Here is a 23,603-nt window from a genome sequence, read left to right as displayed (position 1 = left end):
ATTTCCACACTTGCAGGAGTTTATCTGTATTATGACAGTTCATAGAGACCCCAGTGCTAAGTACTAATTTCCTTCCTGTCCTAAATGGTTGCACAGGGTTGCTGCAAGATGCTAAATATCTGCATTCCACTCTAAAGGTTTGCTCGGTCCAAATTTTAAAATCCAGCCTGGCTCCAAACCTGAGCCAAGCACAGCTGACCTGAGAGTTGTCTTCAGAAGCAATGTGACCTAAACCTGTTAGTGCCACCGCTTCATCCTTGGGGCTTCGCTTGGTGGGGGCTCCCTGTGCCCACAGTCATTCTCCTGCTGCCTTCTACCCGTGGGGTCAGGCTGGTGGCCCTAACCCTAACCCACTCCTGCCATTCGTTGCCATCTGGTCCTGTGCGCATGCTGACAAGTCACTGTGCCTCTCACCCCGCAGCACCCTGGTCAGCGCACACAGGGTCAGGTCCTGCTAGGTTCAGGTCATGTTGCAATGTCTGCTCCATGGGTGGCTGCATTTCATTAGTGAATAGATTGCAGTCCTCTGGGAGGAAAGGCATCAGCAGCAATCTATAGAAATTATTCTGTAATATGTGCTTTACTGAATCATGGGATTTCAAAGACCTCCTAAGCTTCCCAAATGACTGTACCAGCACAGACAAAACGCACAGACAGCTCTCTGTGGCTCGAAAGCTTGTCTCTCTCACCAACAGACGCTGATCCAACAAAAAATATTACCTCCCTCCACCTTGTGTTGCTAGTATCCTGGGACCGACATGGCTACAACTACGTGTGTACTAATGCAAACCCTTCTCTACCTTTCAGAGACGTTCTCTTGTCAAAGACAAGTGCTTCCTTTCTGCTACGGAATGTCTGCAAAAGTTGATGTAAGTGGCCTTCTGTGATTTCTTACTCATGACTAAGCAGGGTTGGATGACATGGTGGTTAAGATACCTGAGTTCTCAGTCTATGCTAGCCCTAGGGGAGAGCCTGCCTGAAAAATATTAGCATAGACTCGGGGCGAGTGACTAATGCTGAGAGCTTGAAAAGACATAAGCTCTATTCGTGTAACGCCACAGTGGGGAGATACCTTCCTGACTTCATCCTGGTGATCCCTTTATATCATGAAGCTTGAGGATTGACAGCCCTTGTAAGGCATGTCTTAGTTAAGGCAACTGGCCTTATCCATTCAGAAGACTCAGATGCTCTTATGCTGCTCTGAGGTGTCTCAATAATGCCACTTCTCGCCTCTTAGCTGGGTAGCACTGGGCTTCTTTCTCAGTGTTTTTTTTTTTTGGCAGCACTACTGTGGACCCCCGGGAAAAGCTGGAGATCCTTCAGAAGACCTATGAGGAGATAGAGAGCACTGTGTCACGAGTAGTGGAGAGGGATTATAAACTCCCAATGGATGACCTCTTGCCTCTGTTGATGTATGTTGTATCACGGGCCAGGTAAGAGAGAGAGCTTCATGTTTATCACTGCTAATATAAAGCAGAGTATCTCTTGCCAATGTGTAACCCACACACCTTCTGGGTGTGGTGTTCTGTCCCATGTAGCAGCACCGAGACCACTTAAAGAGAGAGATAAAATGAGTCTGTTCTACAGCCTTAGCTAACAGCCAGTTGGCTTTTAGCTCAGGCCGTAGAGGCTCATGCACTAAGCTACAGAAGTCACGGTTTGATCTCGCCTGCTGATGACCAGGGTCTGTCGGCGTGACATATGCTCCATGAGGACTAGGGCTGGCTGAAACTGTTTTAATGGGAAATTTGGGGGTTTGATTAAATGGAGTATTTTGTGAAGTCTGTTTTTACACTGGGAAAAAAAACCCCAAATTTTCCCATGGAAAATGAAGTATTTTGGCCAAAACCTTGAAACTTAGATTTGGAGATTCAGTGCCTCATGGGAGTTGTAGTTCAGTTACCTCATGTCCCTCCTAAGCTTCCCAAATGACTGTACCAGCACAGACAAAACGCACAGACAGCTCTATGTGGCTCGAAAGCTTGTCTCTCTCCCCAACAGACGCTGATCCTACAAAAAATATTACCAGGGCTGGGCTTCCTGGCTGGACTGCATTTTGCATGATGGACAACCTGCCTCTTCAAGAGGGAACACCATGGTGCATCATGGCAGATGTAGTCTGATCAAGGAGCCCGACCTATAGAGGAGAATGGGAGCATGAAACATGTGAACTACAACTCCCATGAGGCACTGGCAGTATTTCCAAACAGAAAAATTCAATTGTGGGTGGAAAACTTTGACAAATGAAAGACTTTGACCAACTGTAATTATGAAGTGTCTCTGTATGCTGTTAGGATATAGATATTCAGGCCTGTCTGTAAAGGCCTATACTCTAAGAATTTAGGTGTATTCTTATCACTTAGCTAGTTCTAGAGGTATAAAAGAATCAAAATCACTGTCTGCTGGTGTAAGGGCCTTTTCTCACTGTGACAGTCTGAGGCCCTGTGCTTAGGCTAAGGCCTTTGGCTAAGCAGCAGAGGCAGCCATAAGCTGGGAAGCGAACGGTCACCTCCTCACATTCCAAACTAGTCGCATTGAAATCAGGTGCTATTGGGCTGTTTGGCATTATCAGGACAGGATTGTATTCCTATCACCTCCAGAGAAAGGGAAGTGCCTAGAAAATGTAAAAGGAAACTTAGTTGGATAGCATCCTATCTGGCAAGAACTCACTTATCCATAGCTGGGATGTGAAATCCTCATTTCTGTGTTGTTCTATCCTTGTAGTCCCCATTTCCCTATTGTTTGTCTGTATAATCTCTGTCTGGTTCTGGGATTGATTCTGTCTGCTGTATAATTAATTTTGCTGGGTGTAAACTAATTAAGGTGATGGGATATAATTGGTTACATAATCATGTTACAATATGTTAGGATTGGTTAGTTAAATTTCAGTAAAATGATTGGTTATGGTAAGCAGAACTCAAGTTTTACTATACAGTCTGCAGTCAATCAGGAAGTGGGGGGGGGATGGGAACAGGGAATGGGGGTGGGGAATTGGAATCATGTTTTGCTAAGGGGGGGAATGGGAACAGGGACACGGGTAAGGCTCTGTGGTGTCAGAGCTGGGAAGGGGGATACATTAAGGAAGGAAACTGGAATCATGCTTGCTGGAAGTTCACCCCAGTAAACATCGAATTGTTTGCACCTTTGGACTTTGGGTATTGTTGCTCTTTCTTCATGCGAGAAGGACCAGGGAAGTAAGCAGGTGAAGGAATAAGCCCCCTAACATATGCCACTGAAAACCTGTACTGCACCAGAGATGGAAACAGAAGCCTCTGCTCACCCACACAGCCTATGCCTTCAGTAGCCGCAGTCACTGATACGAAAGAGCCCAAAGAAGACTGCTGTAGTTAACGGCACCAGACTAGGGATGAGGAGAACTGAGTTGAGTTCCTGTGCGACTTCGGGCAGTCCAACTCTTTGTGGGACTCCGTTCCAATCTGTAAAATGGATCTACTTCCCACTTTACTAGGGTATTGTGGTCTAATTCATGGCTGTGAGGGATTCTGAGTCTCTGGAAGGTGTCACTGAAATGCCTAGAAATTAAGCTTTACCGGTATAGAAATAGGTCTTAAATTACTAGTCTTCTGTAAAGAGACACTTATTGCCTACATTGTCTTCATTCGCGCTGAATGAACCAGTTCCAATTCAGTAAGAATGGAGCTTCACTTTTCTGTGAGGTTTGCAAGTGAACTCTCTCTCCACTCCTTGCACACCTCTGTGCTTCCTGGTTACACTCCAGGTCCCTATTTTGCTGTGTATCACACAAGCAAAAGCAAGAAGCTTTGGGAATCTCAGATTCTGGTCCTGAGACCTAGAGATGGAAAAAACAGGATCATACATTTTATAAGGCTGCCCCCACCTGAAATGGATACGATGAGCATTGTCCCCCAAGTGCAGCTGGGGAAACTTAGGCACAGAAGTTAAGGGCTTTAATTTTCCTAGGTTCTGAACATCCAAAAGATCAGGTGCTTTGCGCCTCAAAAAATCAGACTCCACTAGCTCCAGGTCAGAGGAAATTGGTTCTGTGAATTAGAACTGGGTTCTTATCCCAGTTCTCGCACCAGATCCTGATTATTGGATCATCACCGCCCTGCAGGGAAGGTGCATGCTAAATCCCAGGTATTCATGTCTGAGGATCCATTTGAAGTATGGCCACTATTTTTGTTCTCTAGAATACAGCATCTAGGAGCTGAGATACATCTGATCAGAGATTTGATGGACCCTACCAATGAAGGAGGGATGTATGACTTTCTGTTAACAGCACTGGAGGTAAGGAAGAGGTTTGTAACAATGAAGTTAGATTGCAGCAGGCAAGGTTTGCTTAAATAGTAAGAAACTATTAAGTAATGGCCCTGTCAACCAAAGTTGTGGGAGTAGTTTTATTGTGGATAGCGGACTGGCAGCTGTCTTATCAGATTAAGGTGGTTCCTGCCCACATGCCTGGGGCTTAATTGGGTCCCCATCCCCCCTCAAAACTGGAGTCTGAAAGAACTTCCTCATGCACTGGCAGGAATCCTGTGGGGGAGGTCTGCTCCTGGAGCATTGACAGATCAGCCTTCAGGGTTCGTTGGATAGATCATAGGAGTAGTTGGCTATTATTGCAGCAGGAGGAGCGTTGGTGGACCATCATCTGTATGTTAATTTGGTATGTAGATGTTGGTAGTTAAACAGTTTTCCCTCTTTGCTCTGTTGACCAGCTCCAGAGTGAACATGTTTAATGGGCTTCTTTGTAGCTTCCAGTTCTAGTCTCTTTGCTTTACAGAGATGTTCTGGCCTCAATGTACACTCATAAGACCATAATTTTGTCCAAAAGATCTCTATCAAATGAACACACACACTTCCCCTTACTGATTCTGCTCTTTCTTCTCCAGTCGTGTTATGAGCACATTCAAAAGGGTATGAGGCTGCATCAAAGGGAGAACTGGCATGTGTCTCGTGATCCTTGACCTTCACAATCCAGAGGACATCTTGTTCATGCACTCGGATGACCGCACACTATTAGGAGGTGAAAAGGGAATTGAGTCACTGCTGTTCTAGTTCACTTTCCAGTGGGACGAACGTTTGTTCTAGACCCAGGCTCTTTTCAAGTACAAACCTGCTAGTGTCTAGACTTGCGGTGATGCTTGCAATCTACAAGGAGCAAGATCCTTCAACCTCTAACATCTTTTGCCCTTGATGAAACTTGGCCCTGCACTGCTCTGCCTGATGTGAATAACACAAAATCTAGTTTATATTATACCATCCATAAAATTACAGTCCAACTATAATCCACACCATTGGATATTGACCTTAAATCTTCAGTTTCAGCTAGTGTTCTGTGCAAACCCCTGGCCTTCCATTTTTCAGAAGAAACCATTTTGTGGCCTTTGCCAAAAACTTCTCACCCTACAGATTAATCCTGTTTTTCTGCATTTTACACGTCTGCCTCTGCTCCATGACCTCATTTTACTTCCTCCTGTTTTGTGGTTTGCATTTGTTTTGCCAGGCCAAAATATCCAGGGTTATTAAAAAAAACAAAAACAAAAAAAACCCTTAAAACCAAAATGTAACTGATCTGCTTTGCCTGTGTGGTCCTGTCTGATAGAATCAGCTGCACAGAGATAGGCAATCCTTTTCTCTTCCCCCCCAGTATCCTCTTCCCAGAGAAGTGAAGATACGTGTTGTATAGTGGAGTGAAGGATCTTGCCCCATTGTCCTTGCTAGACAAGCCAAATCCCCTCTGCGCCATCACTGTCGCATTTTAAAGCTGCTATTGTCTAACTTGATTTTTATAGTCCAACTGTAAATGATCAATATTTTTATACCCTGCTGAGTCCTTTAATCTCAGGGACGTTACTCTGTAAGCTTCCATACCTTGTTGCAGATAGGGGCCACTCAGTTCACCTGGCGTACGTGGCATAAGGGGAACTAGAACTGCCCTGCAGTGAAAGACCTCCGAAATGCTGCAAGGCAATTTAAAAAACAAGTGTGGTCCTGCAGAAAAGCCGTGATCTACTTAAAATGATGTCTTTGGGTGCTGAGATGTTACCCTACTGACTCAATGGGGTGTAAATAGGACAGAATCTGATCCCATTATTTCAGTGGTGATTTTTTTTTTATTAAAAAGGCAAACTGAATCTAAATGTTGCACTCAAATTGAAATACACTAAATATGAATTTAGGATGCATAGGAGAACAAAAGCTATATATTTTAGAATAATTAAACGGTGGGTTTTAACTTGATTTTTTTTTTTTAAGATGTGGGATGGTCTGATATTGTAACTACATAAAACTATAGACTGCACCTAATTATCACAAGTATGTTTTAAAGAGTACACTGGATATAATTGTTAATATATTGATTTGGGGCTGTGTTTTTTACAGTAACTTTGTATTTAAATAAACCTGTTACCTTTTTGAAAGGAAAGCCTCCCAAAATTATTTAAAGGATTTCTCGGCCCTTCTGTGTTCTGTTTCAATACGGCTGCTGGTTTTTTTTTGTTTTTTTTTTCTGATCAGAATCAAATTTCTATTTTGGAAAACCAATCAATCCTCTGCCTTCATTCTCATGTTGGAGCAAAAGTATGGAGGGACTCTGCAGATTAAAGGTTTCTAGAGGGCAGCTTTAAAAGAGTCTTCCTTGCAGCCATCATCACCACCTCTCCATAATTAATAGATAAGGAGAAAATTGATCCAACTCAGTACCAGTGTAATCAATATAAGGCAGTAGAAAGGCTAATTTGATCCCCCCCAAGATGTCAATACTTTATGCAACATGGTAAGTATTAGCCACATGTTTAAAGCTGGAGAAACATGGGTACAAAAGAGATTGTCACCGGTCACAGTGAGCCAGTGACAATTGGAGCCAGTTCCCCTGGGTCCTGTGCTCTAACCACCAGACTGCCTTGCCTTTATTTTCCTCTATATCCATCCAGGAAGATACAAATAGAGGTGAATTCGAGTGGTCGCCGTTTAGCTCACACTAGAGAAATGGGGCATATTCGTAAGAAAAATCCCCCTACTCATTATATTGCGTGGGCACCACATTCACAACAAATGGGGACAGAGTTTCCCTGTCATCTAATAATAGACCCTGAGCGCCGCTGGCTATGTCAGTCTGCTGTGAACAGGACTAGCGTGGGTTGGAAACCACAACTTCCAACCTGCAGGAAATTCTGACATTTAAAATCTTCACACTGAATTGGAACAAGGTCAGGTTCCAGCAGAAGAAAAATGCTGAAAATATTTAGATAGGGGACCATTAAATCATTGACAATGCTGAAATATCACTTATTGGCTGTCAAAACATTCTGACCTTACCGAAATGATTCACTTTGATTCTTTCACGTCAAATTTTGTTGAAAGTGACAAGTTCCAGTAGCCATTTGAATGAAATTGGATTTTCTGATTAAGGGTTCAGTTGAGATTTTCAGCCCTCTCTAACTGACCATTTGAAGTACTGGGTTCTCCTTTTACATGCTAGAAGGAGTGCACAAGTTTGCAGGGAGTGTGAACAGCAACACTGTGCATCTCAACCCTAAAGATAAGGTACCATTGACAACATGGGAGGAAACAGTGTAGTATTTAATAACTCTAATAAATAACATAAGTACACTTCAGATTGACTTTGTAAATATTGTAGAGGAGGTATTTACACTCCGCATCAAGAGTATCAGGCGCAACATAGGTCAGCGCCAATGGAAGGAAGCTTCTTGAGGTATATGTACGTTGGCCATTGTGTGCACAGAATATTCTCACAAAAGATGAGCTTGCATCTTAAGTGCTCCAGCATGCATCAACTTAAAAACCTGGTGGTTGGTGTGTAACTGACACTGTCAAGCTAAAGTTATCAACCTGTAGCTACTGGCTTAACAAATCTTACTCCTGCAAAGCTACCGTGACTTCAGACATGGAGTTGCTTCAGCTGTGTTTCACCCATCGTGCTGTCAATTGCAGAATCTCTCTGTTGGATGGGAGACTGTGATCCTAAGAACACCTCAATACCACCAGGTTCGCTATGCTGTAATAGCAACTCCCTAACAGGCCTGACAAACTCACCACACCTAGACACTGCTTTCATGGTAGTTAGCCATAAAGAATGTCATGAGAAGTTTCCAATAAAAGCCAGCACTACACTTGTCATTAATGTGATTGTGAAATATATGTACAAATACCATGCATGAGATACTGCACCTATGTTCCTAAAAGTTTGAAGCAGGGCAAAATTGACAGGTTTCTGGCAGCAAAGGACATAATTGCCATGTGAACTGTGGCAAACAGGTGAACTAAGCATTGTGAGCCCAAACAATAGAAGCCTTGTTTGCATATAAAAGTCAACAGGAAGCGGTGAAGTCAGCACATCAGGAAATAAACCATAGGGTGCCATCTTGACTATGGGAACAAACTGGCATTGGGGAACATAAGGGGAAAGACACAAACACCTCTTTATCCTGCACATCAGAAAGTGCAATTATATTTCTGGGTTAAAGACATTGCAAGAAGCAACTGCGTTTCAGCAGATGGTTAGTGTGTTTAGTCTCTAGAAAGCATGTGTTGATTTAGTTTAGTAACCTTTCTGTTTCCATTATCCTTACCGTCAACTCAGCACCTTTGATAAATGTGTTTGCACTGTAAACAGCTCAGTACTGGTGTGTTTATACAGCTGATCCTCAGTTCAATCAAACAAGTTAGCGTACAGGCTGGCTCCTTGGGTGCAGCAAATCTGGTATTTCTGTGAGCAGCTGGTGACAGGGCATGCTTCAGGGGGACTGGGCTGAACCTATTAAGCTGCAAAGCAAACTGAGGGCTGGCATAAGCCTTGGCATTGTTTGCATGCCTCACAAACTGGTGGTGTCACACCACTAACACCCAATAAAGCACCAACAGAGCTTCCTTTGAGGCTAACAAGATGACTCACCAGCCTGGCCATGCTGAGAAAACATCACAGTAGCCAAGCAGAAATCTCAGTGAATTTGTGGTTTTGGTGGTTAGAACAACCCTGTGTGCTTAGCTGACAAGTCCTATTGTGAACAGTCTTCCCTGGAATGCTTAATCCCCACAAGCATGGTAAAGAAACTCCACATTGTAAACACACACCTAAGCCATAGCAAATGAATCTAGCTAGGTTTCGTCATGTTGCTTATTGCATACTACTGTGAGTGTGGTATAAGAACTTCTACAGAACAGAACAACGTAGCCAAAGGTAAAGACGGTAGGAGCGAGGATCAGTACTCATGATGAAGCATTACTTTCCAAGGTACTTGGCAACTATATGCCTTGGAGCATGGAGGTAGTGGATGCTCAGCTCCCACTGCACTCACTGGGAGCTGGAAATGCTGGGTAGCTATGGTAGTAATTGGTATGTTGCAGGATTGAGTGCCTACTGGACCAAAATTGGCTCTCAGGCTAGTGTAAATCAGGCATGACTTCTCTGAAGCCAAGGGAATTCCACCACTGTAATGGAGATCCCATTCAGGCCCACTGAACCCTCAGCCCACAGAAGGAGGGATGGAAGGCAGAAACAGTTGCCCTTGGCTGTCTGACAAAGGAAACCTTGTTCAGTGCCAGCCGTGAATTGTTCTAGTTTCACAGTTGCTCAAAAGTGGCAATTTTCCAGTCCAAAGAGAGGCTCCCAGAGCCCCTTCTTGAGCCTGTGCAATTTCCAGTCATCGTTCATAGCCAAGAAAGAAAAGTCAGATCCTTCCCCAGGTTTCAGAGCTCTGCATGGAAGATAGTATAGTTTCCCAGTGCCAGTCCAGAACATCTATTACTAAATAGCACAGGCAAGACATGTTTAACATACTAATTCAGAAGAGTAGTAGTTTAACCTTTGAAAGAATGAGATCTGCCCTGACATTTTTAAATATTTTAATGTGCAATATTAAAAACAGCAACTTTAAGTAGTCACCTGTACTGGTCACCTCATAGGTCAACAACTGATTAAGTTTCAGCTCCGTGCTTGAAAACCTTCAACTAGAATCTTAATGGAAGCACTATTGGCTAGAATTAAACTTTTCACACCCCTGTTGAGAATGAGACTTACTGCAACCCCCTAACAGCAATGGGAGTGTTTTTTACAGTTTAACTAAAAATGCTTGTGAGGCCACTTCCCTTACAATCATTTTCAATGTGTATTAATTACCCTTAAGTTCATAGGTTGTGCTATGTAACCACACAGCACTGCTCTTAGCCCTGGTCTACAGTGAGGGGGGTGGGGGGGGGGGGGTTCAACCTAAGATATGCAACTTCAGCTACGCGAATAGCGTACCTGAAGTTGGAGTATCTTAGGTCGACTTACCTGGCCGTGAGGATGGCGGCGAGTCGACCGCTGCCGCTCCCCCGTCAACTCTGCTTCCGCCTCTCGCAAGCTGGAGTTCCGGAGTCGAGGGGGAGTGCATTCGGGGAATCGATTTATCGTGTCTAGATGAGACGTGATAAATTGACCCCCGATAGATCGATCGCTACCCGCTGATCCGGCGAGTAGTGAAGACCTGCCCTTAGAGTGTTAATACACTTCCTTTCATTAACACATAGTCTAAGGCTACATATGGACTTCCATGTTTTTGCCTTTCTAAAACTCTTCTTGTTCAGTCTCTAGGTGATCTCAGTACAGAGAGGTGAACTTGTTGAAATATAGATGCTTTGGTGTGCAGAATTGAGAGGATACATCTCAAAAGTTCATCCTTTTGGTTTTAGACAACTCCAATGGCTGAATTTCCTACATGGCTGATTCTCAGGACCATAACTTCTTCCTGCTATGGTCAGTTTAGCTGCTTGCATTCTACTACATGGCATGAATCTAATCTCTGACTCTGCTGGAGACTTCCTCCCTTTTTACGGTGGTTTCAATATAAATGGGAAATTTAATGTCGTGTAGTCAGTTTCCTAACATGCTTTTTCTCTTGATTCTGTATCCACGTCCTCCCTATCCACATTAAGGCTCATTGTGCTTAAACTCTAACGGGGGGAAAAGATGAAGACTTCTCATAAGTTGTCTACATGCAGCTAGGTTGCAAGAGGTGCAAATACTTGAATAAATATAGAACTATAACAGTGCTGTGTCTATTGCTGCTTTCAAGTGGTGCAGGAATGCCTCTGGAGGTGGGGTCAGTGATTTAGGGTTCAGTTTCTTGAAATCCTCATTAGCATTTAAGGATGTTAACACTTGCACAGTCCTTTTTAAATCAAACACCGCATGGAGCATGCCCAGAGCAGAGGTGGCAGCTCTGTGAGGGTTCTTTGCTGAAGCTTCTTCATCTAGAACATGGTTTAAGACAGAAATCCTGTTCTCTGCAATTACCTTAAGGAAGTTGTAGAACTCCTTATAGTTTATGCCTGTGCAAGATTTCATGATTACCTAAGGGAGAAAAAAAAACACATTAAACCTTGACTCCATATTAACTGCACTAGTAAGATAGCTAAAGGCAGCTGCCTTATCAAGACACTAAGTAGTTAAACTCTTTTCAGTGTGTGACTCCTGTTTGTGATTTTCTGATGCCTAATTACAGTAAAATACATTAATTGACAGGAAATCTCACTGGTCCCAACAAAACACTTCCCAGTATCCCCAGAGTTTCCAGTAAACTTTTATCTGACCAGTTCTACTGGCTGGAGTTTCCCCAGCTCGATAAGACAGGAGTTTACTATTTCCGCTAGAGAGAGATCTCATGCAGGGAAATACTATACGCAGCATCTCCTATGAAACAAAGCAAACCTAGCAGTAATTGAAAGGTGTAAAAATTGAATTAATGAGTGCAGATTAACAAACCAAACTTTCTTCAGTCACATTCTACACCTGCCTGAAGCAGCAAATAAGTACAAGCAGTAGCATATACACTGAGTGTTGCATCAATGAGATAGTGAGAGACTTAAGGGATAATCTATCATCTAACAAACTGGACAGTTTGTTTCCCAGCTTGGAACAAAGCATGACCTCTCAATACAGATCAGTTTGGTGTCCAGTATCATTGAAATGCACTATGTATAGGGGCTACAATAGTCTAAGAAAAGTAGGGCTCACATCACTGAACTGACTGGGTGTCATACCTGGCATTGTAGGTGCCAGTCCTCCATAGTGTCTCTCCATTCGCTGATTTCCTGTTGTACGGCTGCTAATTCATCCTGCAGGAAGCTCCACATGATAGCCACGTTGCAGCCATTCACCCAGTTGTGGTTGATGGAAATGGTATCCTCCTGGAAGAAACCACAGAGTCTAATTGGTTATTAATGTGAGGGCCTGTGGGGTGAGGTCTCTGACCTCATTACTGATTTCCACAAAGTTGGTGCCAACAAGAGTTAATCTCTCATCCTCAATGAATGGAAAGGCCTCTCTGGGCCTCAACTATCTTCAATGTCTACCTCTTTTTAACTCCCTTGCTAATCAAACCCTGCTTCCTAAGCTTCCCCCATCCTCAGTCCTTCTCACTGCCATTTGGCAATTGTGCCCACATCTACAACCAGTACTGTGCCGTACTGTGACCCACACTTTTAATGTAGAGGCTTTAATTAGCTGAAGTGTTGATACTGAAGGACACACTGTATGTGACAGTGTGAGTCGGATGTCTGAGATCCCCCATGTCATCCACTCCTTTCCCAGCCAATGCAGGATATAGACGAGAATTATCTATTTTGCTTAGTGTTCTAAATGATCAAGTGGTAAGAAGCATCTTTTGCTATGTATAAGAATGGGACAGGGTTACTCCCTGCTGTTACTTCAATATAGTTACCGCAGAGACTGATCATTTGGGACATTTTATGGTTGCACTGAGCAAGATAAAACAAACAAACAGTGCCTATAGCACAGAGGTGATTGAACTAACTCTAACCCCAAAGGCATCTGCCTATAGATTTTGATGTGCACCCAAGCCTCCAGCTATGAAATGTATTTAAAACCAAACATCGCACAGATACACTGTTACTTTCCCCCACTATAAAAAAAAAAAATCCCAAACCCCTCCCAATTTATGTCAGGATCCCATTCAAAACTGTCCTCCAGGGCCTCTCTCCTGCAAGTGGATCCTCAAGGGCACAAGGGATCTGAGTGAATGATTGGGGTCTTGGTTTCTTAAAGCCCTATCTAAGCTTGTTCTTATGAACTTTGATCCCGATCCTCAAAGATATTTAAGCTCCTAACTTCCATTGAAATCAATACCTGTGAAGATCCAGGCCTTTGTCTCTCTCTGCTGCCACCAAACATTTAGCCTGGCTTTCCCTCATCACGCCTTATATTTTGCAGGTTTTGCCTCAGCAAAAGCTATAATTTCTAAAGATGGGCCAAAACCAGAATTACATTTTCAGGAGAACTGCTGAAGTTTTAGTGATGTGGATTAAACACAAGAGGGATCTAAAATACCCCATATGCCTTGATTTTGCAAAATCCAAAGGCTGAGATTTTGCAAAACCCAAACTAGGCCTCCTGGGTCCAACTTCGGAGTTTCTTCCCAGCAGCAACCAGGCTGAGAAATCCAACCCGTGACAGGACAGTATGGGAACTCAGTGATAAAGCGTAAACTGGTTTCTTTCTTCCTTTAGAATTAGCTAAAGACTCAGAAGAATTTTACTGCTTACTCAAAACCTTTTGATTTGCTAATGAATCACAGAAATGTGTTAGTCATCTGACCACTGCTAATTCTTTTGGTGAAAACTGAAACAAAAATGGCATTTAAACACTTTGGCCATTGCTGCATTTTCTGTGGTCTTTCCCTCCTCATTCAGTAATGGGCCCACCCCGTCCTTGGTCTTCCTCTTGCTTCTAGTGTGCAAGTATATTGATGATCTTGTGGCTACATCTAGAAATTGGTCTGTTTAAGTTAGAATCCCTTGCTGTTAGTGTTACACAAGTCACTTTTCCGCAGACTGGCTGTTTTGGGTATAAGGCTAACCCTGTAACTCTTGGGGTCATACACTGCTGTTCTGAGCGTGTATTTCCCGTGGAATGCAATTGTCACTTCCAAAGAGGTAGCTTTGGCTAGTTAGGGCAACTCTTCAGATGGTTTTCAGGAAGTTAATGGATATAAACCTAAGTTGTCAATTGTCTTACCAGGTTGTACACCTGATGGTACCAGCCACTAGGGATGAAGACTACCTCCCCTGCTTCCTGGATGATTTCAACAGGGGGGCAGCTTTGGGCATAGCGTGGGTAAATGCTGCTGTCCTGAAGACCAGGCGCGGTGACATCGAAGGGCAAGTTACCATGGCGATCTCTAAGGTACTCCTCCTGCCTGGGGGGATAGAGCAGCCATTTCTTTTTCCCGCAGATATTGGCAGACCAGCTGTAGGAGCGGAAGACGTCGGCGTGAAAAGGAGTCCTGTGGGTCAAGTCAAAGGTTTAAGCACGTGTGATGCAAAAGGCAAATACAATGCAAACAAAGCACAAATCAAGTAAAGTTAAGACTATGGGCATATTCTGGCTTTGGATATTTCCACACAAATCAATCTGAGCTGTGCAGGCATAGCTGAAGCGAGAATGTGGCCCTGTCAGACTATTTTCAATTGTCATGTGTTAAGGAGCAAGAAGGCACCCTATTAATAAACTGGGGGCAGGGGGGTCAGCAACACCCCCTCGCCCCACTTTTTGGTGTTGAAATATTAGGTTTCAATTTGAACCTCACACTTCAAAGGCAGCAGATTCTGCAGTTTGGGCTGAAGCTAAGACTGAAAGGGCTGGTTTATCGCCAACGAATGGCAACACTTTAGACTCAAGCCCAGACCCACAAAGGTATTTAGACTTTCACTGATTTCAATGGAAGTTAGGAGCCTAAAAAACTTTGTGGCTCTGGGTCATAGTGATTTCCAGCTGAGAAGTGCTCACTTAACTAGTCAGCACCCTCGTGAGGCTGCAGCTGGCACTGCAGGTTTGAAGAATTCCTTCAGTTAACCTATCCAACTATACTCTTAGCCCAGCAGAAGCAGCTGTCCTATCTCGGGGTCTCTCCTTCTGCCCCTCCACCCCCACGAACATGATACAGTTCTGTGATGACCTAGAATCTTATTTTCGACGTCTCCGACTAAAGGAATATTTCCAACACACCTCTGAACAACATACTAATCCACAGAGACCTCCCTACCAACACTACAAAAAGAAGGATTCTAGGTGGACTCCTCCTGAAGGTTGAGACAGCAGACTGGACTTCTACATAAAGTGCTTCCGCCGACGTGCACGGGCTGAAATTGTGGAAAAGCAGCATCACTTGCCCCACAACCTCAGCTGTGCAGAACACAATACCATCCACAGCCTCAGAAACAACTCTGACATCATAATCAAAAAGGCTGACACAGGAGGTGCGGTCGTCATCATGAATAGGTCGGAATATGAACAAGAGGCTGCTCGGCAGCTCTCCAACACCACTTTCTACAAGCCATTACCCTCTGATCCCACTGAGAGTTACCAAAAGAAACTACAGCATTTGCTCAAGAAACTCCCTGAAAAAGCACAAGATCAAATCCGCACAGACACATCCCTAGAACCTCGACCTGGGATATTCTATCTACCACCCAAGATCCATAAACCTGGAAATCCTGGGAGCCCCATCATCTCAGGCATTGGCACCCTGACAGCAGGATTGTCTGGCTATGTAGACTCCCTCTTCAGGCCCTACGTTACCAGCACTCCCAGCTACCTTCGAGACACCACTGACTTCCTGAGGAAACTACAATCCATCGGTGATCTTCCTGATAACACCATCCTGGCCACTATGGATGTAGAAGCCCTCGACACCAACATTCCACACAAAGATGGACTACAAGCCATCAAGAACATTATCCCCGATAATGTCACGGCTAACCTGGTGGCTGAACTTTGTGACTTTGTCCTTACCCATAACTATTTCACATTTGGGGACAATGTATACCTTCAGATCAGCGGCACTGCTATGGGTACCCGCATGGCCCCACAGTATGCCAACATTTTTACGACTGACTTAGAACAACGCTTCCTCAGCTCTCGTCCCCTAATGCCCCTACTCTACTAGCGCTACATTGATGACATCTTCATCATCTGGACCCATGGAAAAGAAGCCCTTGAGGAATTCCACCATGATTTCAACAATTTCCATCCCACCATCAACCTCAGCCTGGTCCAGTCCACACAAGAGATCCACTTCCTGGACACTACAGTGCTAATAAACGATGGTCACATAAACATCACCCTATACCAGAAACCTACTGACTGCTATTCCTACCTACATGCCTCCAGCTTTCACCCTGACCACACCACACGATCCATTGTCTACAGCCAAGCTCTGCAATACAACCGCATTTGCTCCAACCCCTCAGACAGAGACAAACACCTACAAGATCTCTATCAAGCATTCTTACAACTACAAATCCCACCTGCAGAAGTGAAGAAACAGACTGATAGAGCCAGAAGAGTTCCCAGAAGTCACCTACTACAGGACAGGCCTAACAAAGAAAATAACAGAACGCCACTAGCTGTCACCTTCAGCCCCCAACTAAAACCCCTCCAACACATTATTAAGGATCTACAACCTATCCTGAAGGATGACCCAACACACTCACAAATCTTGGGAGACAGGCCAGTCCTTGCCTACAGACAGCCCCCCAACCTGAAGCAAATACTCACCAGCAACCACACACCACACAACAGAACCACTAACCCAGGAACCTATCCTTGCAACAAAGCCCGTTGCCAACTGTGCCCACATATCTATTCAGCAGACATCACCACAGGGCCTTATAACATCAGCCACACTATCAGAGGCTCGTTCACCTGCACATCCACCAATGTGATATGTGCCAGCAATGCCCCTCTGCCATGTACATTGGTCAAACTGGACAGTCTCTACGTAAAAGAATAAATGGACACAAATCAGATGTCAAGAATTACAACATTCATAAACCAGTTGGAGAACACTTCAATCTCTCTGATCACACGATTACAGACATGAAAGTTGTGATATTACAACAGAAAAACTTCAAAAGCAGACTCCAGCGAGAAACTGTTGAATTGGAATTCATTTGCAAATTGGATACAATTAACTTAGGCTTGAATAGAGACTGGGAGTGGCTAAGTCATTATGGAAGGTAACCTATTTCCCCTTGTTTTTTCCTACTACCCCCCCCCGCCCTCCCCCCCCAGACGTTCTTGTTAAACCCTGGATTTGTGCTGGAAATGGTCCACCTTGATTATCATACACATTGTAAGGAGAGTGATCACTTTAGATAAGCTATTACCAACAGGAGAGTGGGGTGGGGGGAGAGAAAACCTTTTGTAGTGGTAAACACCCATTTTTTTCATGGTTTGTGTGTATAAAAAGATCTTCTGTACTTTCCACAGTACGCATCCGATGAAGTGAGCTGTAGCTCACGAAAGCTTATGCTCAAATAAATTGGTTAGTCTCTAAGGTGCCACAAGTCCTCCTTTTCCTTCAGTACCGTACTCTAAATCGGGGGTTCTCAAACTGTCAGCCTCCACCCCAAACCCCACTTCACCTCCAGCATTTATAATAGTGTTAAATATGAAAAAATGTGTTTTTAATTTATAAGGGCAGGGTCACGCTCAGAGACTTGCTACGCGAAAGGGGTCACTAATACAAAAGTTTGAGAACCACTGCTCTAAATAAAGGAGCTCCAGGGATGCTTATACACTATGCTGTCATTGAACAACTGAGTTCAATGATTATTAATTATTTGTATTACTGTAGTGCCTAGAACCCCCAGTCATGGAACAGCACCCCCTTGTGCTAGGTGCTATACAAAGAGTTAGAATCTAAGTGATACCCCCAAGTTCTCTCTCCTGTTTTCATCTCCCTGGATACACTGAGCCAGAGAACCTAATGCGAGTGACTAGTTCTAACCTCCGTGTATCCCTTACTAGCCTTGGTTGCAACCTTTAGGTCAGATTCTGCAGCCCACACGCAGGCAAATCTCCCCAGATTCTTCCTATTAAGGATGCAGGATGGGGACCTGTATTGGACAGGCTGCTCCCCTTTCCCAGCTCACTCCGTGGGTTTTATGGCTAGAGTCATTGCAAGAGATGTTGGGCAGAACAGTGCCATCAAGCAATGTTATCTCACCACATTTACTGTACACTTAGCCAATACATGCAGCCTTAGTGTTCCTTCTCTCTCTCACAAACCCTGTTGTGATCTATACCTGTCGGTCACATGTTGTCCCTATTTAGACTGCATGTTCCTTGGGGGAAAAGAGCTGCCTTATGTTACACTTGTGTGGCACCCGGCACAATAGGGACCTGGTCCTGATTGACAGCTCGGAGTACTACTGCAATGCTAATAATTGTTTAAAACGGTGCATCGACATTTAAAAAAAATCAAAGTTACTTTACCATGAACCCTTAGGTCCCATGTAGACAAATCGATAATCATCCAGGCCTATGGCATCCCAGTATTCATTCAGCCAGTCAGAAGTGAAATAGATGGGGGTTGTATAAACATCTTGCTCTGGGAAAGCCCTTAAAAAGACAAAAGTATTGCAAAAAAAGGTTTCAGGGAAAAGAAATATTCATTCATCATCTCAGTTTCCCAAAGCTCAGAAGCAGATACTGGTCAGGTGACGAGCAGTGTCTCATTGAGGCCATTACTGCCTTGCTATGTCATCTGCTACAAGCAACATAACCCTCCTAGAGCTAGATTCACAAGGCTTTGCAACACACCTGACTTTTAGGCAGCCTGCTGCCAGGTGGAATTCACAACCCTGCATCAGGTTCCCAGGAGCCCTATACAATGCCTGGGAAGAGTCAGGCATCCAAACAAGGGGATTCTCAAAGTCAGCATGCTGAGCAGGGAGCCACATTAGCTAGTCTGTCAAGGTTCCTTCCCCACTCTGAACTCTAGGGTATAGATGTGGGGACCTGCATGAAAACCCCCTAAGCTTATTTTTACCAGCTTAGGTTAAAACTTCCCCAAGGTACAAACTATTTTTCCTTTTGACCCCGGACTTTATTGCTGCCGCCACCAAGCGTCTAACAAATATATAACAGGGAGAGAGCCCACTTGGAAAAGTCTTTCCCCCCAAAATCCCCCCAAGCCCTACACCCCCTTTCCTGGGGAAGGCTTGATAAAAATCCTCACCAATTTGTACAGGTGAACACAGACCCAAACCCTTGGATCTTAAGAACAATGAAAAAGCAATCAGGTTCTTAAAAGAAGAATTTTAATAGAAGTAAAAGGATCACCTCTGTAAAATCAGGATGGTAAATACCTGACAGGGTAATCCGATTCAAAACATAGAGAATCCCTCTCGGCAAAACCTTAAGTTACAAAAAGACAAAGAAAACCAGGAATATACATTCCATTCAGCACAGGTTATTTTATCAGCCATTTAAACAAAAGAGAATCTAACGCATATCTAACTAGATTGCTTATTGACCCTTTACAGGAGTTCTGACCTGCATTCCTGCTCTGGTCCCGGCAAAAGCAACACACGGAGAGAGAGAACCCTTTGTCGTCCCCCCCAGAGCTTTGAAAGTATCTTGTCTCCTCATTGGTCATTGTGGTCAGGTGCCAGCGAGGTTATCTTTAGCTTCTTAACCCTTTACAAGCGAAAGGGTTTTTCCTCTGGCCAGGAGGGATTTAAAGGTGGTTACCCTTCCCTTTATATTTATGACATAGCCAGTAGGAAATGCTGAGTAGGGTGGGACCTCAGGAACCCTAGGTGCCTATGGATTACAGGGTTAGGTGACAGCTCAGCAGTGATTTTGTGAATGCCAACTGCATCTACATTTTGGACATAGGAATCTATATGGGCAGTTATGCTTAATTCCCCTTGTGAAACTAGCCCTGGGCGCTGCAAATGGGCGCAACTGTGTTTTCCTACCTCACAGGAGAGTTGTGAGAGTTAATTAAATTCCTCTTAGTAAACACGTCTGTTCCAGTAAGACATCTGCACGACTAGTCAGTCGTCCCACTTGGTTAACAGATTCAAAAAAGCCAAAGCTGGATCGTAGGCTTTCAATGGTGTTTGGCAGTGGTTCTCCCAGTGTGGTCTGTGGCCGATGTTATGATGCCGCCTCATTTCCAGCTGCTTCTACAGGCATCCAGGCGCTCCATTGCAAAGTAATATCCAGATGTCTGTATAAACAGACATATGCAAAGACGGCCCTGCCTAGATGCCTCTGTGAAGTCACAGCCACGCAAATGGAGAATCAGAACTCACTCGTAGCAAACTCAAATCAGCAGCAGAGCTGCCAGCCACGAGCAGCAGCCATTCAAGGAAGACAGGACACAAGAGCAGAGGGAGAGGAGTACTAGACGGCTAGGCAGGACAAGAAGGGGAGGATGCATCCAGGCAGCATGAACAGGGACAGAGAAGGAGCAGGGAAACTTGTGCATGGGGAGACAGGAACAGAGCAGATGGGAGGGGAAGATTAAATGAAGAGCAAAAAGTCCTCATGATTCACTTTGATTTAAAAAAGGAAAGAGTGCTTATTGCATTAAACACAATTAAAAATGATAAGGTTTTTACCTTACTAGCCAAAGGCCAAAGCAAGAGCCAACACTATGCAAATGTTTAAGAACTCTTTGGTGTGTGGCATGTTTAGATCAGTACAGTGTAAGAAAAGTATTTCAGTGGATAGCTGCCTTCAGTCAAACCATCAGCTAACAAAAGATCAGTGTCACGGTTTAGCAGCAGTTCACCGCTGTATCACGGCATGCTGAGGATTCCAAAGTGCTCTCTTACCTGTACAAGTGCCAGTCTTTGAGGTAGAGGCACCCCCGGGGTGAATGGTAGTTTTTTTTAATGTACTCTTTCCAATAACTTATGTACTCCTTGAGAGGGATCTGTTCCTTTGGATTAGAATTGTATTCCTTGACATCGCAGTTGGCAACAGGTACTACAGCCTTCCCTGAAATATAAACGTTTTGAGCCAGTTGGGGAGCAGAATAACTGGCGCCAAAACTGTAATCCTTCCATATTTATATTACGTTAGCATCTAGTATCTGGGCCCCAGTGTGCTAGGTGCTGTACAAACATTTATGAAGACATGGTCTTCTCACTTTCCGGATACCTCCACGAAACCTTAGATCAGCGTTATTCATAGCATGATTTATGGACGTGTCAACGGAATGAGGCATGCAGCAATGGTACCACTGCAAACGGAATCACAGCAAAGTGCGTTGGGAACGGGACACGGGCTGCAGCCAAAACTCCGAATCTCTCACAGCATAAAGAGAGACTTAGATTTCCAGAATAGCCAAAGCCTGTTCCTCCCCCATCCACCCAATATAGATCCTACAAACACTTGAGCATGCGCCTGGGATTATTCACATGTATGAAGTTAAGGAGCGTAAATTTGCATGATAAGGCCCTAAATGAGTTCAAATTTATTTTTAGACTAAATTAAAGCTTGGAGTAGGGCAAAGGGGAAAAAATACAAACGAGGGTAGAAAATTGTGAATAAGGAAGTGTTATTTACGCCTTCACATGACACAAGAACCAGGGGTCATCCAATGAAATTAATAGGCAGCAAGTTTAAAACAAACATAAGGGAGTACTTCTTTACATAACACAGCCAACCTGTGGAACTCATTCCCAGGTGATGCTGTGAAAGCCAACAGTATAACTGGACTCAAAAAGGAATTAGATAAATTCATGGAGTATAGGTCCATCACTGGCTGTTAGCCAAGATAGTCAGTGATGCAGCCCCATACTCTGGATGTCCCTAAACCTCTGACTTCCAGAAGCAAGGACTGGATGACAGGGGATGGACCACTCGATAACGGTCTTGTTCTGTTCATTCCCTCTGAAGCATCTGGCACTGGCCACTCTCAGAAAATGGGATACTGGGCTAAATGGACCATTTTTATATATTCTTATAAATTAATATATTAACTGAGAGACTGATCCTTTTAGGCTCAGAGGATATTTGTCATTGGCCAGAGGCCGTTATTAAAAACTCTTTGACTTTTATCATTCATATTAAATTACATATTAAAAGCTTAATCACTTACCAAAATGCTGCAGTAGATAATCAAAGTTAGGCTTCCCATCCCGAGTCACCCAATTCCTCCTGCTGCCCCAGCCCTCAGTGAATTTAGCTGAGAAAACACATGGGTGGTTGGGAATCAGATAGTCCCTGAAAAAATCGGAGTAACTGAACGATTCTACTTTTTCAATATAGTCAACATGTCCCTGGGGCAGGCAGACTGCACCATGAGATGCGCTGCTGTAATCATGAAAGAACACAGTGGAACAGGCAAACGCTGCTCTGTCCATTCAGACTATATAACTTTCCTGGTACTTAGTTGAGAAGGTGCTGATCAGAAAATATTTAGTTAGGCTAAAATAAACAGCTGCACAGTACATTAATCTGAGTGGATCTTTCAAATCTATGAAAATTAACTCACAAGTAAAAAAATGTCCAGTTCCAAAATATAGATAAAATCTTGCAGGAAAAGCCTTGTTCTTCCCATTTGTGTTTCACCATACAGGGCTAGAAATATCCTTCAATGCTCTTCAATGTTTATGGCCACCTTGATCGAATGGCTACATTACAAACAAACCACAGTAACCAAAGCCTATATTCCCTGTAGATCTTTCATGTCAATGGTAGATAGTCTAGTTACACGTTCATATTAAATTATTCCCATGCTTTTGCTTGGCATTCTCAATGGGTCGCAGAAGAGAACGGCCACTTGCCCGTTTCTAGAAATAAACAGCAGACATGTTCATTTCAGTGGGGTTCTCGCCCCAAATCTGTGAATACAAAGAGAAGCTTCTTGTGCAAGCAAAAAAATAAAATGCGTCCAATTCTAAGATTATCAGACTGTAAAGAAGACACTACGCAGAGCAGTTTTATAAGGTTAGATAGACCCTGCAGGAATCAAGCTGGGCTCCTGCATTTATTCCATACTCCCTGCACCGTTCTGCCTGCTGCGGACACACAGATAGCTCCCAATCATTAAAAAATAATGAGGGAGTTGAGAGATAACAGGGCACGATAGCAGCGATGCCTGGGGGAAATGAGGCAGATGATGGGGCAGAGAAGGGACCTCCCCATATCCCTAAACTCCCCTTAATCCCAGCATCTAAAGGGAAACCCAAGAGCCTGAAACTCACCCCTAGAGAGAGACCCCAGCAGACAGGAAGTGAGGGTCCCCAGGAGAGAATCGGGGTCCAGGCCTCTGCTATCAGGGGCAAGGAGTGAGGGGCCTCTGGAGAGGAGAGGTCGCACTTTTGGGAGAGTTGGAGGGGCTCCGGTTCCCCACTATGGAGTATGAGGGGCCCCCGGGGGGGGGTGCGGCATCCCAGCTATGTCGGGGGGTGAGAGGCCTGGGATGGGGGAGGGTTGAGGTTCCCCGCTATGGGGTATGAGGGGCCCGGGGGGGGGTCCGGGTTCCCAGCTATGTAGGGGGGTGAGAGGCCCAGGATGGGGGGGGTCCAGGTTCCCCGTTATGGGGGATGAGGGGCCCCGGGAGGGGGGGCGGGTTTCCAGCTATGTGGTGGGGTGAGAGACCTGGGATGAGGGAGGGTCCGGATTCCCCACTCTGGGGGATGAGGGGCGCTGGGGGGAGGGGTCCGGGTTCCCTGCTATGGGGGGGGTGGGTAAGGGGACCGACCCGACACGCACCCTGGGCTCACCGCTACCCGGACGCATTATGGCGACGCACGCACCCCGTGACCCGGCTCGCTAGGTGCGGACGCGCTGA

The 23,603-nt window shown here is 44.5% G+C and overlaps 2 protein-coding genes across 9 annotated transcripts in view; one reads left to right on the top strand and one right to left on the bottom strand.

Moving 5' to 3' along the window:
• Positions 1-6,364, top strand: part of ALS2CL (ALS2 C-terminal like) — a 63,278-nt gene extending 56,914 nt beyond the window's left edge. For all 5 annotated transcript variants that reach the window (XM_073334845.1, XM_073334843.1, XM_073334842.1 and 2 more), the window contains exons 23-26: positions 808-869; positions 1,284-1,433; positions 4,173-4,269; positions 4,872-6,364. In XM_073334845.1, the coding sequence (XP_073190946.1) occupies positions 808-869; positions 1,284-1,433; positions 4,173-4,269; positions 4,872-4,946 (384 nt within the window). In that variant the 3' untranslated portion in view covers positions 4,947-6,364. The remainder of the gene's footprint in view (positions 1-807; positions 870-1,283; positions 1,434-4,172; positions 4,270-4,871) is intronic.
• Positions 6,365-9,829: 3,465 nt separating this feature from the next.
• JMJD4 (jumonji domain containing 4) lies at positions 9,830-23,592 on the bottom strand. 4 transcript variants are annotated; one of them, XM_073334841.1, is made up of 8 exons: positions 23,536-23,592; positions 22,302-22,599; positions 21,906-22,030; positions 20,635-20,800; positions 18,281-18,406; positions 14,018-14,285; positions 12,025-12,171; positions 9,830-11,335 (listed from the first exon to the last, which is right to left on the bottom strand). In XM_073334841.1, the coding sequence occupies exons 2-8, from the start codon at positions 22,379-22,381 to the stop codon at positions 11,024-11,026; spliced, it is 1,224 nt and encodes a 407-aa protein (XP_073190942.1). In that variant the 5' UTR covers positions 22,382-22,599; positions 23,536-23,592; the 3' UTR covers positions 9,830-11,023. The 4 variants fall into 4 exon arrangements, with proteins under 4 accessions (XP_073190942.1, XP_073190940.1, XP_073190941.1 ...); XM_073334839.1 differs by having other exon boundaries at positions 23,525-23,571; XM_073334840.1 differs by lacking the exon at positions 23,536-23,592 and adding an exon at positions 23,014-23,498.
• Positions 23,593-23,603: the final 11 nt, after the last annotated feature.

This window comes from Lepidochelys kempii, chromosome 2, assembly GCF_965140265.1.
Source record: "Lepidochelys kempii isolate rLepKem1 chromosome 2, rLepKem1.hap2, whole genome shotgun sequence".
In the NCBI taxonomy this organism is placed as follows: domain Eukaryota; kingdom Metazoa; phylum Chordata; order Testudines; family Cheloniidae; genus Lepidochelys; species Lepidochelys kempii.
This window is presented reverse-complemented; position numbering and strand designations above follow the sequence as displayed.